Raw genomic sequence first — 12481 nt, forward strand, 5'->3', positions numbered from 1 at the left:
ACCCGTCCGCTGACGTCAGAGCTTCATTTACATCCCGCGCCCCGCCCCCTCCCCCCCTTCCCCCCCCCCGCGGCGACGTCATCCGGGCTCTGCAACCGCCGGGGCGGCGCGCGCCGCTGCTGCAGTTGCCGCAGGAGGAGGCGGCGGCGCGAGCGCGGGGTGGAGGTGAGCGCGCGCCCCCGCGACCCCCCCCGCACTACCCGACCCCCCGGCGACCCCCGAGCACCGGTACCGGGGGCTGCAGCGGCACGGGGCCGGGCGGGGCGCGCGGGGATGGCGGCTGCAGCGGGGGGGGATGCGGCGGGGGGGCCGCGCTCCTCGCTGCGGGGATGGGGAGGCGGGGGGGGCTCTCGGCGCACCGGGGTGCGGCGGGGACCGGCCGGGTGCACCAGGCTGGGGCCTGCGGGGAGGGGCGGGGGCTGAAACCCCCCTCCCTGCAGCACCCTGCATCCCCCCCCAGCACCCTGCATCCCCCCCCCAGCACCCTACATCCCCACTCCAACCCCCCCAGCACCCTGCATCCCCCCCCAAACCCTGCATCCCCCCCCAAGCACCCTGTATCCCCCTCCAAACCCTCTCAGCACCCTGCATCCCCCCCCCAGCATTTTGCATCCCCCCCCCAAAACCCCCCCAGCACCCTGCATCCCCCCCCACAGCGCCCACAGCCCCCTGCACCCCGCAGCCCCGGGCCAGCGCCCATCTCCCTGCACCCCCCCACCCCCGGGGGCAGCGCCGCGCCCCCTCCCCGCAGCCCTGCGCTGGGCACCGCTGCGGGTGCCATTTTGTGAGGGGGGGGGGGATGGATGCGGGAGAAGCTGCAGACCCCCAGCTGCACCCGTGCCAGGGTGCCAGCCCCCCCCTGCCAGCAGGCACCGGGGTCTGCGCACCCCACGATTGCACTCCCCTTCTGGGGGTCCCTCCTTTTGGGGGGGGGGGTGGGGAGCCAGCCCGCAGAGCCCTTCGGGGGCTGATGGCAGCACGCCCGGCCCTGGGCGACCCAGCGATGCCTTCCCAGTAGCAAACTGGTCCGGACGGCGGCACCGCCGAGGCCCGGCATCGTGTCAGGTCGCGGCCGCCGCCCCCCCGTCACGGCCTACCCACCCCCACCCCCCCCACCTTGCAGATGGCGTCCGCTACCGACTCCCGCTACGGGCAGAAGGAGTCCTCGGACCAGAACTTCGATTACATGTTCAAGATCCTGATCATCGGCAACAGCAGCGTGGGGAAAACCTCCTTCCTCTTCCGGTACGCCGACGACTCCTTCACGCCCGCCTTCGTCAGCACCGTCGGCATCGACTTCAAGGTCAAGACCATTTATCGGAACGACAAGCGCATCAAGCTGCAGATCTGGGTGAGAACCCCCCCCCCCGACCCCCACCCTGGGGGGACGCCCGCCCGGTCCCCACGGCGGGCGATGGTTGGTGATGGTTGGCGGCAGTGGGGGGGCTGCTCCGCCGTTTGCCGTGGTTGGAAGCGCTGGCGGTGATGCCAGCGTGCTGGTGGGGAGGGCTGGGGGTCCCGCTGTCCCCCCTGGGCACCCCAAGAGGCTGTGGTGTCCTCGGGGTGACGGGGTGCTGTCCCCTGTGTCCCCCCCAACCAGGACACAGCCGGCCAGGAGCGGTACCGCACCATCACCACCGCCTACTACCGCGGGGCCATGGGCTTCATCCTGATGTACGACATCACCAACGAGGAGTCCTTCAACGCCGTGCAGGACTGGTGAGCGCCCGGGCGGGCTCCGGGGAACGTCCCCCTCAACCATCCCATCCCCCCTTCCTTCACCGGTGACCCCCCCGGTGCCACCGCTCTTCCCCCCACCCGGCGTGATTGTCCTCCTGGTGTCCTTCCCCGAAGGTCCACCCAGATCAAGACCTACTCCTGGGACAACGCCCAGGTCCTGCTGGTGGGGAACAAGTGTGACATGGAGGACGAGCGCGTCGTCTCCTCGGAGAAGGGCCGCCAGCTCGCCGAGCACCTGGGTGAGTCGGGGTGGGTGAGTCGGGGGGGGCCACCCCGCCGCGGGGCTCCATTCCCTCACCGTAATTCTGCTTCGTTAGCAGCGGTGCCTTATTATGGGGGGAAAAAAAAAAAAAAAAAGGTGTAATTAAGCCGCGAGTGCCGGGGTGTGATGATGATTTCTGTTACTGCACTGGGGGGGGGAAATTCGGCATCGCCGGGTGGTCCGGGCACGCGGCACCCACCGCCCTTCGATATTTAACGAGGGGAGGAGGAGCTGGACGAGGTTTCGGATGCGGGGCGGGCGGCGGGTGGGGGTTTACAGCCCTGATGTCCCTCCCCAACGTGTGTGTCCCCCCCAGGTTTTGAGTTTTTCGAGGCCAGCGCCAAGGACAACATCAACGTCAAGCAGACCTTCGAGCGGCTGGTGGACATCATCTGCGAGAAGATGTCGGAGTCGCTGGACACGGCCGACCCGGCGGTCACCGGCGCCAAGCAGGGCCCCCAGCTCACGGACCAGCAGGCCCCCCCGCACCAGGACTGCGCCTGCTAGGGCCAGCCCCCCCCCCCCCGCCCCCCTCCTCCGCTCCCCAAAAAAACGGTCAGTGCACCCCACCCCCCACCCCCCCGAGCCCCTCTTCTTGGGGGTCCCGCGGGGGGTTTTGCTGCTGATGCCTCCGAAAGGGCTGCGGCCCCTCTAGGAGCCCCCCCCTTCAGTTAGGCTATGCCCCCCCCCCCTTAATTTATTTTTAAGCCTGGGCTGGTAGAAACCCCCCCTCCGTTCTGCTTTTACTCTCTCCACGAGCCCCCCTCTCCGAAAAATGTTATTTTCTCCGTCCGCTCGCCCTCGCCGGCTCCCATCGCCCCCCGGGAGCAGGGATGGGCGCTGCCCGGGACAGGGGGGGGCTGCGATGGGACCCCGAACCCTCACAGGACCCCAAACCCTCACGTCCCGGCCGGGACTCCCCGCGTCCCCCTCCCCAGCCTGCCCAAGAGCTCCCGGGGGGCTCTCTGTGCCCGGCTCCCCCCCACCCCGATGAATGGATATTATTTCCTAACTCTTGTTTATTTGTATAAATAGATGCTAATTTATGCTCCCGCCGTCTTCCTCCTTGTACATAAGAAAACCTCCTTGTAAATAGGCGTAGGAAGTGACGCTGTGCGCGTGACCTGCTGTGCTGTGGCCGTGTTGGTGCATTTATTATTATTATTATTATTTTTTTTCCCTCAGTGTGGTAACCTTGCTTGTGAATATCACTTTGAAAAAAAAAAAAACACCCCAAACCTATCATTTAAAGGTTTAAAAAAAAATACTACTACATGAGTGAGGCCAGCCAAGCAAGCTGGAGCAAATTAGCCACGGTTTGGGGACGGGGACCGTGACGGAGCCCCAGGTTTTGGCTCGGGGCTGGGGGGGGGTGGTGAGCGGGGCTAATTTGCTGCGGGGCGTTCGGCTCCTCGTGTGTTCCTGTGGTCCCGTGCTTCTGTGAGACTGTGAAGAAGTGGGGTGTTATTCCTGCAGCGGCGCCGGACCCGCGGGTCCTGCTGCCCTCTATTTATTTTTTCTTGGAGCGCTGTGTCTTTATTTTATAGATTTCCCCCCCCCTTTTCCCTGACCGCGACACCATCTTCCTCCCTTCCCTGTTTTTTGTGAAGTTTACCTCTGGAAGAGTTAACGCTGTACTGTACAAATGTCAAAAGTGTCAAAAGAGTACAATTTCCTAAAAATCACTGTATTAAAGAAATGTTGTGAAGAAATAAATCGACACCGATCACCGGTTCCTGGGGGTCAGTGCCGGCGGTGAGGGGGCAGCGGGCCGGGCCCCGCGCTCGGTGTCGGTGACCGCGGCCCCGCGCCGATGAGGAGCAAACCCCATCTGGTTTCTTAATTAGCGCTCACTAAATGGCTCCCGGCGAGGCAGCGGCGGTGGGAGGGATGGGGGGTGGGGGAGGGCAGAGGGACAAGGCCAGAGCTGCAAGGCACAGCTTTATAAAAAGATATAATATATAGAAATATACAAAAGAAAAAAAAAAAGACATTTAGGCAATTTTCATCGATGCTGGAAATAAAGAAGGGGGGGAGGGGAGCAGCTTGCCCAGGTTGCTGCGGGGGAGAGGGGAGCTGTGCCCCAAACCCCGCAAAAACCCTGGCCTTAACCCCCCCCCCCCCCCAGCCTCCGCGCGGGCTCTGCCGCTGTCGGACGCGGCGGCGGCACCGCTATTTTAATAAAACCGGGGTGGCTGCAGCCCAGCCGAGCCCACGCGCGACGCCGGGGAGGGAAACGGAGCCGGGGGGTCCGGGGGGCTTCTCCCTCCAGCTCGAAGCCACAAGCGCAGCGGGGAAAGGGCAGAGGAGCAGCACGGGGCAGCGGGCGCAAGGGACCGGGGGTGCTGGAGGGGGGCAAGCGGCCAGCCCTGCCCTGGAGAAGGGCGGAAAAAACCCGGCTGCGGCGTCGGGGACCTCGCCGGTGGCAACGTGTGGCCGCGGCAGCTCCTCCGTGCCCCGGCAGCGCGGGCTCTGCGGAAGGACACGAAAAGAAATCACCTGGCAGGCCAGCCTGTGACGCGCCCTTCGTTAGGAACCCCAACCCATCGCTGCCATCAGCAGACGCGTTAATTGGGAAGGGCCACCAGCAGATGGGTTAATTGGGAAGGGCCATCAGTAGATGGGTTAATTGGAAAGGGCCACCAGCAGATGGGTTAATTGGGAAGGGCCATCAGCAGATGGGTTAATTGGGAAGGGCCATCAGTAGATGGGTTAACTGGGAAGGGCCATCAGCAGATGGGTTAACTGGGAAGGGCCATCAGCAGATGGGTTAATTGGGAAGGGCCATCAGTAGATGGGTTAATTGGGAAGGGCCACCAGCAGATGGGTTAACTGGGAAGGGCCACCAGCAGATGGGTTAATTGGGAAGGGCCATCAGCAGATGGGTTAATTGGGAAGGGCCACAGTGAGGTGGTCTCCGGCCACCCCGGCGGCTCAAGCCGCGTCCGTGGCGATGCCCAACAAACCTCTCGCCGCCAGTCTCCGAAAAACACATCGCCGTCCCCCGGCGCAGCCGCTCCTTCACACCCCGGTGCCGCGCCGGTTCTCACGCGGCGACCCGTCCTCGGCGCTCGCGGGGCCGCCAGGCTGGAATAGAAAAAAGAGGAGAAAGGCATCGCGTTGGGCGCTGGGGCGGCCGTCGAGGCGCGGCCGCGGCCCCCGGCGCTCACCCTGTGCTTGAGGTAGGAGAGGTAGGTGTCCCAGCCCAGCGTCACCACGTTGATGTAGACCACCCGGTACTTGGATGCGACGAAGAGGAAGTTGAGCAGCTGCGCCGGCGGCCAGACGCACCAGTCGGCCTGCGAGGAGCGGAGAGCGGCCAGGCGCTGCCCGCCGCGGGCCCGGGCCACGCCGCCGGCGCGACGGAGAGCGCGGCAGGGCGTATTTACCTTATAAAACTCCCAAAATTTGTCCTTCAGCTCCTCGCAGCTCTGCTCTAGGGACTGGCCCTCCAGCGTGCCCATGCCTGCGGGGACGGATGGACATCAGCGGGGATGGGCGCGCTCGCCGCGCTCCCCGGCATGCGTGCTGCGCGCCGAAAAATATCACCGAAAAAATGCCAAAAATGCCAAAAAAATGGAGGGAAGGGCAGCGCCGGTGCCAACCAGAGGACGAGAGCTGTGGGAAACCCGCATCCGCGTCACGGCAGCGTCCACGCACCGGAACGCGTCACCGGCAGCACCAACCGGAGGACAGGGCCATGGGAAACCCGCGTCCGCAGCGTTGAGCCGGGGGGTGACGGGTGTCTCGCTGGTGTCCACGCACCGGAACGTGTCACCAGTGGCACCAACCAGAGGACGGGGCCATGGGAAGCCCGCGTCCGCGGCGTTAAGCCGGGAGGTGATGAGCATCACGCGGTGCCCACGCACCGCAACGCGTCACCAACCGGAGGACGGAAGCTGTGGGAAACCCGCATCCACGTCACGGCAGCGTCCACACACCGGAACGCGTCACCGGTGGCACCAACCGGAGGATGGGAGTCGTGGGAAACCCGCGTCCATGGCATTAAGCCGGGGGGTGACGGGTGTCTTGCCAGCATCCACGCACCAGAACGTGTCACCGGTGGCACCAACCAGAGGACAGGTCCATGGGAAACCCGTGTCCACGGTGTTAAGCCGGGAGGTGATGGACATCACGCGGTGCCCATGCACCGCACCGCGTCACCGCTGTGCTCAGCACCCATCACCGAAGCAAGCCGGCGCGGCGTACCGAGGAAGTACCAGGCGCCCAGGACGGGCGACGCCACGAGCTGGTCGATGAGGACTTTCTTCAGGACGGTCTTCAGCCCGCGCACGCCCCGCGCCGGGAAGGCGGCGTCCAGCCAGAGGTACCAGTAGTGCATCAGGGGGCCCATGCTGCAGCCGACGGCGAACATGCGCCCTGCAACGCGACACCGCGCCGGCCGGCGATGCAATATTCATGTCACCGGCCCTTCGGGTGTCCCCGAAAGAGGATCCGGCTCCGGGGAACCACAGAATCCCAGGTTGGAAAAGGCCTCGGAGATCATCGAGTCCAACCGTCGCCCCAACACCCCCATGGCTGCTCAACCATGGCCCCAAGGGCCACATCCACGCGGTTTCTGGACCCCTCCAGGGATGGGGACTCCCCCACTGTCCTGGGCAGCCTAGGCCAATGTCTGACCACTCTTCCAGTAAAGAAATTTTTCAAAATGTCAAATCTAAACCTCCCCTGATGCAACCTGAGGCCATTGTCCTATCACTGGCTACTGGGGAGCAGAGACCAACCCCCCCTCACTGCACCCTCCTGGCAGGGAGCTGGAGAGAGCGAGAAGGTCCCCCCTCAGCCTCCTCTTCTCCAGACTGAACAGCCCCAGCTCCCTCAGCCGCTCCTCATCATCAGACTTGTTCTCCAGACCCCTCCCCAGCCTCGCTGCCTTCTCTGGACACGCTCCAGCCCCTCAGTGTCCTGCTGGGGGTGAGGGGCCCAAAGCTGAGCACAGCACTCGAGGTGCGGCCTCACCAGGGGCTTGATCACCTCCCTGCTCCTGCTGGCCACCACACTCCCGATCCAAGCCAGGATGCCGCTGGCCTGCTTGGCCACCCGGGCACACTGCTGGCTCCTGGGCAGCCGGCTCTCGACCAGCACCCCCATGGCCTTTTCCAGCCTCTCTTCCCCAAGCCTGGAGCGTTGCGTGGGGTTGGTGTGACCCAACGGCAGGACCCGGCACTTGGCCTTGTTGAACCTCACACCGTTGGCCTTGGCCCATCGCTCCAGCCTGTCCAGACCCCTCTGCAGAGCCTTCACAGAATGGTGGGGGTTGGCAGGGCCCTCTGTGGGTCCCCCAGCCCAACCCCCTGCCCAAGCAGGGTCACCCAGAGCAGGCTGCACAGCACCGCGTCCAGGCGGGGCTGGAATATCTCCAGAGAAGGAGACTCCACAGCCTCCCTGGGCAGCCTGGGCCAGGGCTCCGTCACCCTCAGAGGGAAGAAGTTCTTCCTCGGGTTCAGCTGGAGCTTCCTCTGCTTCAGTTTGTGCCCGTTGCCCCTTGTCCTGTCGCTGGGCACCACTGGAAAGAGTCTGGCCCCATCCTCCTGACCCCCACCCTGCAGATATTTGTAAGTATATATTAGGTCCCCTCGCAGCCTTCTCTTCTCCAGGCTGAACAAGCCCAGCTCCCTCAGCCTCTCCTCGTAGGAGAGATGCTCCAGTCCCCTCCTCATCCTCGCAGCCCTGCGCTGGGCTCTCTCCAGTAGCTCCTCACCTTTCCTGAACTGGGGAGCCCAGCACTGGACACAGCCCTGCAGATGGGGCCTCGCTGGGGCAGAGCAGAGGGGGAGCAGAACCTCCCTGACCTTCCCACCCTCGAGCAGATCCACACTCCCGCCTGGTGCCATCTCCAAACCGACCCAGGGAGCACCAACCCCCTCACCGCTGATGGTGGAACCAGCACTGAGCCCTGGGGTTTAACCCCATCCATGGCCGCTCCCCGCGCTCAGCCCTTCACCTGCGCCGCACGGCGCGGCGGGAGCGCGGCTTCGCACGCTGCAGGGAGACGGATCTTAATCACCCTCCCGGGGATAACGAGCATCAGCTAAACGACGTGTGGGGCAGCCCCGCGTGTCCCCCCCCCTCCCGGTTGTCACCTGTGCGGGCGGGCTGGGGCTGGGTGGCCGGGTGCCGGCGGCGGTGCCAGGCCTGCTGCAGCGCGTCGCCGGCGGCCAGCAGCGCGCCGCAGCTCGCCGTGTTGGTCAGCAGCAGCAGGCGGCCGCCGAAGAGCGGCTTCCAGCGGCGCAGCAGCCGGCGGCCCCGCGCCAGCATCCTGCGGGCAGAGACCCCCCCGGCCCTGCCACCGAGTCAGCGGGACGGAGCCCCCCCTCCCCGCGCCCCCCAGCCACTCCCGGGCCCCCCAGTATCCATGCTGGGTGCCCCAGTATCCATGCTGTGCAACCCAGTGCTCCCAGGTAGCACTGCTGTGGCCTCCCAGTTCCCCCAGTTACCACCGCTGTATCCCCCCAGCTCCCCTTTTACCCCCCCTTATCTGTGATGTGCTCCCAGTTCTCCCAGTTATCCATGCTGTACCCTCCCAGTTTCCCCTGTGCCCCCTTATCCATACTGTGCTCCCCCGTTCCCCCAGTTAGCACTACTGCACCCTCCCAGTCCCCCTGTGCCCCCCAGTTATTCATGCTGTACGCTCCCAGTTCCCACTGTGCTCCCCAGTTCCCCCAGTTACCAGAACTGCACCCTCCCAGTCCCCCTGTGCCCCCCAGTTATTCATGCTGTATGCTCCCAGTTCCCACTGTGCTCCCCAGTTCCCCCAGTTACCAGAACTGCACCCTCCCAGTCCACCCGTGCCCCCCAGTTATCCATGCTGTACCGTCCCAGTTCCCCCCATGTCCCCCAGTTCTCCATACTGTGCTCCCCAGTTCCCCCAGTTCCCAGTACTGCAGCCTCCCAGTCCCCCCGTGCCCCCCAGTTATCCATGCTGTACCCTCCCAGTTCCCCCTGTGCTCCCCAGTTCTCCACACTGTGCTCCCCAGTTCCCCCAGTTACCAGTACTACATCCTCCCAGTTCCCCCGTGCCCCCCAGTTATCCATGCTGTACCCTCCCAGTTCCCCCTGTGCCCCCCACTTATCCATACTGTGCTCCCCAGTTTACCCAGTAACGACTACTGCACCCTCCCAGTCCCTGTGTGCCCCAATCATCCACGCTGTACCCTCCCAGTTTGCCCTGTGCCCCCCACTTATCCACGATGTCTCCCCCAGTTCTCCCAATTAGCACAGCTGTAACCCCCCCCAGTTCCCCTGTGCCCTCCAGTCATCCATACCGTGCTCCCCAGTTCTCCCAGTTAGCACTGACAACCTTCCCAGTCCCCGTGCCCCCCAGTTATCCACAAAGTCTCTCCCAGTTCTCCCAGTTAGCACACCCCCAGTTCCCCATACCCTCCAGTCATCCATGCTGTGCCCCCCAGTTAGCACTGCTGTGCCCCCCAGTTCTCCCAGTTAGCACTGCTGTGCCTCCCAGTTCTCCCAGTTAGCACTGCTGTGCCCCCCAGTTCCCCCAGTTAACCGTGCTGTTCCTCCCAGTGCCCCCAGTTATCCCCACTGTGCTCCCCAGTTCCCCCAACCCGCACTGCTGTGCCCCCCAGTTCCCCCCGACCAATCCCGGTTCCCCCCCTGCCCCCCCCCGCTCACCGCCACCGGCACGCGGAAGAGCGCGCGCTTCCCGTAACGAGGCAATTTCCGCTTCCGGCGGCCGCCATGACACCTGCCGGGGCACAGGAGGCCGCCATGACACCTACCGGCCTATAGGAGGCCGCCATGACACCTACCGAGGCACTGGAGGCCGCCATGACAGGTACGGAGGCGGAGGCCAGGCCCGGCGCCCCGCAGCCCCGCTCCCGCTGTCCCCCGGCCGCTCCCCGGCGCCGGGCCGCCCGCTCGCCCGCACACACCGCTCCGGAGCCTCTTAGTTTTGTTATTTTTTCCCTCAAACCATCCTTTTTATTCACCGCTCGCTCCGTGCTCCCGCGCCGTCCCTCAGCGCCTGCAGCCGGCCGGGGCCTTGGCGGCCCCCGAGCCCCCGCAGGCCTTGGGCTTCTCCCCCTGCCAGAGAGCGGCCGGTAGAGCGGGGCCCGGCTCCCCGAGAGCCACCGGGCCCCCCGGGCCCCCCGTCCCACCTGGTAGAGGCTGCAGATCAGCCCCAGCAGCGAGGCCTCGGCCTGCTCCTGCAGCTCGTCCGTGTGCTTCTGCGGGGGGGGGAGAGACGGCGCTGGGCGGAGGGTCCCTGGGGGGGGTGTGGGGATCCCCGCAGTGCCCCCCGCTCCCCCCCGCCCCGCCGTACCCCGTTAACGACGATCCAGGGCACGTATTCGTGCGGGGGGTCGAGGGCCTCGGTCAGCTGGGCATTGCGGTGCATGAGGGCGGCCCCCGCGTCCCCCCGCGCGCAGGCGGCGATGCGGCCCCCGTCCAGCTGCGGGGCGTAGACCTGCAGGCACTGCCGGGGGGGGGACGGGCGGGGGGTCAGCAGGATGGGGACAGCCCCGCTGCAGGGTGTGGGGGGCAGGTGGGGGGTCAGCGGGACAGGGACGGACCTGCCGCGGGGCGTGGGGGGCAGGTGGGGGGTCAGCGGGACAGGGACAGCCCCACCGCAGGGCGTGGGGGGCAGGTGGGGGTTCAGCGGGACGGGGACGGCCCCGCTGCGGGGTGTGGGGGATGAGTGGGGGGTCAGTGGGACGGGGATGGCCCCGCCGCAGGGGAAGGGGACGTACGGCCTCCAGGTTCTTGGTGACAGAGCTGCCCGACTCCAGGCAGAAGATGACGGGGAAGTAAGTGCTGAAGTTCTTGGCCTCGTGCATCAGGCAGGCCTGCGGGGACAGGGCGAGCGGTGAGGGGCCACCAGATCCCCCCTCCGCGTGCCAGCACCGTGGGGACCGTCACCGTCACCTCGAGCATGTTGCCCAAACACTCCTCCGGGCCGTGCTGGCACTCGAATTCCCACTTCCCGCTGACGTTCCTCTCCTGCGGGACCAACCGCTCTGAGCGGGGCCGGCGGCGCCGGGGTGAGCGCCCGCGGCACCGGGCCGGCTCCTACCGCGGCGTTGCCGTAGGGCACCAGGGTGACGCTGAGGGCCTCGGCGGGCAGCAGCAGCCAGGCGGTGAAGAGCTGCTGGACCAGGAACCAGCGGCACGCCGGGCACAGGCTCTCGTAGAACAGGCTCAGCTCCACCGGGGCGGCCGCCGGGCGCGAGAGGTTGGCGCAGCGGCGCTCTGCCTGCGTGCGGGGAGGTTTTGGGGGGGCACGGCGGGGTACGGCTGCAGCCCCATCCTCCCTATGCACAAAGGGATGGGGCAAAGCCCCCTGGCCGTGGGGCAGGAGGGGGATGAGGGTGTGTAGGGCCGGGAGGGAAGTGAGAGCGGCCGGCAGCGTCCCGCAGCCGCAGGGTCCCGTACGCTGCCGGCACGCAGCGCCGGGGCTTTCCACGGGAACTTCCCCAAAATAGTTCGGGGGAAAACATCTCCAGCGGGGCCGGGATGTGCCTGGGTGGGGGGCACAGCCCAGCACCCACCGCCTGGGGTGGGGGCTGCAGGCCTGGGGGGCTCGCAGGGCGCTGCCGCAGCGGTGTCACCGTCCAGGGACGTTCAAGGCGGAATAAGCTGTTTTAGGCTGAAAAAGCAGAACCGCCAGCGCCTGGGGAAGGGCCGGGGTCGGGGTCCGGCCGTAGCGCGGCGCTTCCCCTGGGCTGTGCCGCGGTGCCAGCACGGCCCGCGGGCTCTGAGCATCCCCCCGGTGCGCCAGCCCGTGCCGCAGGGATGCTCAGAGCCGGCACTTGCACCGGGTACCGCGGCCGGGCGCTGCCGCGACGGCGTCCCCGCATGCTCCAGCCCCGCGCGTGCCGCTCCGTCGCGACATGTCCCCGCGTGCCGGGCGGCTCTGCCCGGCGTGGGTGGCCGGGGCAGCCCTGGCACCGGCGGCTCTGACCTGGCAGGCGACGGCGATCTCCGGCGAGCTGCACCAGAGGTGGGCCGGGGGGTCACAGCCGCGCGTGGCCGCGCCGAGCCCCGGGGCCAGCAGGGCCGCCAGCGCCAGGAGCGTGGCGGGGGCCATGGGGACAGTGGCGTGCCGTGGAGGCGAAGCCGTCCCGGTGAGGACTTTTTAAAGCCCGGCTACGCCCGCCTCCACGCGCCCTTCCTGCCCGGAGCCACCGGCCGCCTCGTGACGCCGACGCTGCTGACTCACGCGGGGCCGCTGGGCTCCGGTCACCGCGGCCACCCCGGCCCCGAGCGAGGGGTCGCAGCCCCTCGCCCTGGTCCCGCTGGTGGCTTGCAGCGGGTCGGGGACAGAAACCCAACCCTGAGCAGCCCACGCTCGGCGTTTCCCAAACGGGCAGGGGGGGTGACGCCGTGCCAGACCCCCGCCGCGGTGTGCTGAGCCCCCTGGGGCTGGGGGGCAGGTGCCAGAACGCCCCAGGCCGGCAGCAACCGGGGGGGCCCCCCAAAATACCCCCTGGCTCATTTCTG

At 66.8% G+C, this 12481-nt stretch overlaps 3 protein-coding genes across 4 annotated transcripts; 1 reads left to right on the forward strand and 2 right to left on the reverse strand.

Annotated features, from left to right (window-relative positions):
* Nucleotides 1-78: 78 nt before the first annotated feature.
* Nucleotides 79-3718, forward strand: RAB3A (RAB3A, member RAS oncogene family). Of its 2 annotated transcripts, none has more exons than XM_075444046.1 (5): nucleotides 79-165; nucleotides 1124-1351; nucleotides 1601-1719; nucleotides 1855-1979; nucleotides 2319-3718. In XM_075444046.1, the coding sequence occupies exons 2-5, from the start codon at nucleotides 1124-1126 to the stop codon at nucleotides 2507-2509; spliced, it is 663 nt and encodes a 220-aa protein (XP_075300161.1). In that variant the 5' UTR covers nucleotides 79-165; the 3' UTR covers nucleotides 2510-3718. The 2 variants fall into 2 exon arrangements, with proteins under 2 accessions (XP_075300161.1, XP_075300162.1); XM_075444047.1 differs by having other exon boundaries at nucleotides 133-228.
* MPV17L2 (MPV17 mitochondrial inner membrane protein like 2) lies at nucleotides 3669-8872 on the reverse strand. The gene is given in 8 exon segments (XM_075444045.1): nucleotides 3669-4474; nucleotides 4969-5089; nucleotides 5173-5301; nucleotides 5392-5468; nucleotides 6212-6382; nucleotides 8107-8299; nucleotides 8302-8372; nucleotides 8827-8872. Coding segments are annotated over 7 exon segments (753 nt in total). The 3' UTR covers nucleotides 3669-4474; nucleotides 4969-5023.
* Nucleotides 8873-9933: 1061 nt separating this feature from the next.
* IFI30 (IFI30 lysosomal thiol reductase) lies at nucleotides 9934-12105 on the reverse strand. The gene is made up of 7 exons (XM_075444149.1): nucleotides 11943-12105; nucleotides 11055-11234; nucleotides 10907-10981; nucleotides 10732-10827; nucleotides 10305-10457; nucleotides 10141-10209; nucleotides 9934-10066 (listed from the first exon to the last, which is right to left on the reverse strand). Exons 1-7 carry the CDS (start codon nucleotides 12066-12068, stop codon nucleotides 10001-10003), a joined length of 765 nt encoding a protein of 254 aa, XP_075300264.1. The 5' UTR covers nucleotides 12069-12105; the 3' UTR covers nucleotides 9934-10000.
* Nucleotides 12106-12481: the final 376 nt, after the last annotated feature.

This window comes from Opisthocomus hoazin, chromosome 27 (genome assembly GCF_030867145.1).
Source record: "Opisthocomus hoazin isolate bOpiHoa1 chromosome 27, bOpiHoa1.hap1, whole genome shotgun sequence".
Lineage (NCBI taxonomy): Eukaryota > Metazoa > Chordata > Aves > Opisthocomiformes > Opisthocomidae > Opisthocomus > Opisthocomus hoazin.

Excerpts from the sequence above, each read along its gene's own strand:
- RAB3A (XM_075444046.1), top strand. The coding sequence starts at position 1,124 with ATGGCGTCCGCTACCGACTCCCGCTACGGGCAGAAGGAGTCCTCGGAC. Across the intron at positions 1,720-1,854 it reads TTCAACGCCGTGCAGGACTG|GTCCACCCAGATCAAGACCT; the intron begins GTGAGCGCCCGG and ends CCTTCCCCGAAG. Across the intron at positions 1,980-2,318 it reads CCAGCTCGCCGAGCACCTGG|GTTTTGAGTTTTTCGAGGCC; the intron begins GTGAGTCGGGGT and ends TGTCCCCCCCAG.
- IFI30 (XM_075444149.1), bottom strand. The coding sequence starts at position 12,068 with ATGGCCCCCGCCACGCTCCTGGCGCTGGCGGCCCTGCTGGCCCCGGGG. Across the intron at positions 11,235-11,942 it reads AGATCGCCGTCGCCTGCCAG|GCAGAGCGCCGCTGCGCCAA; the intron begins GTCAGAGCCGCC and ends CCCCGCACGCAG. Across the intron at positions 10,982-11,054 it reads TGCCCTACGGCAACGCCGCG|GAGAGGAACGTCAGCGGGAA; the intron begins GTAGGAGCCGGC and ends TTGGTCCCGCAG.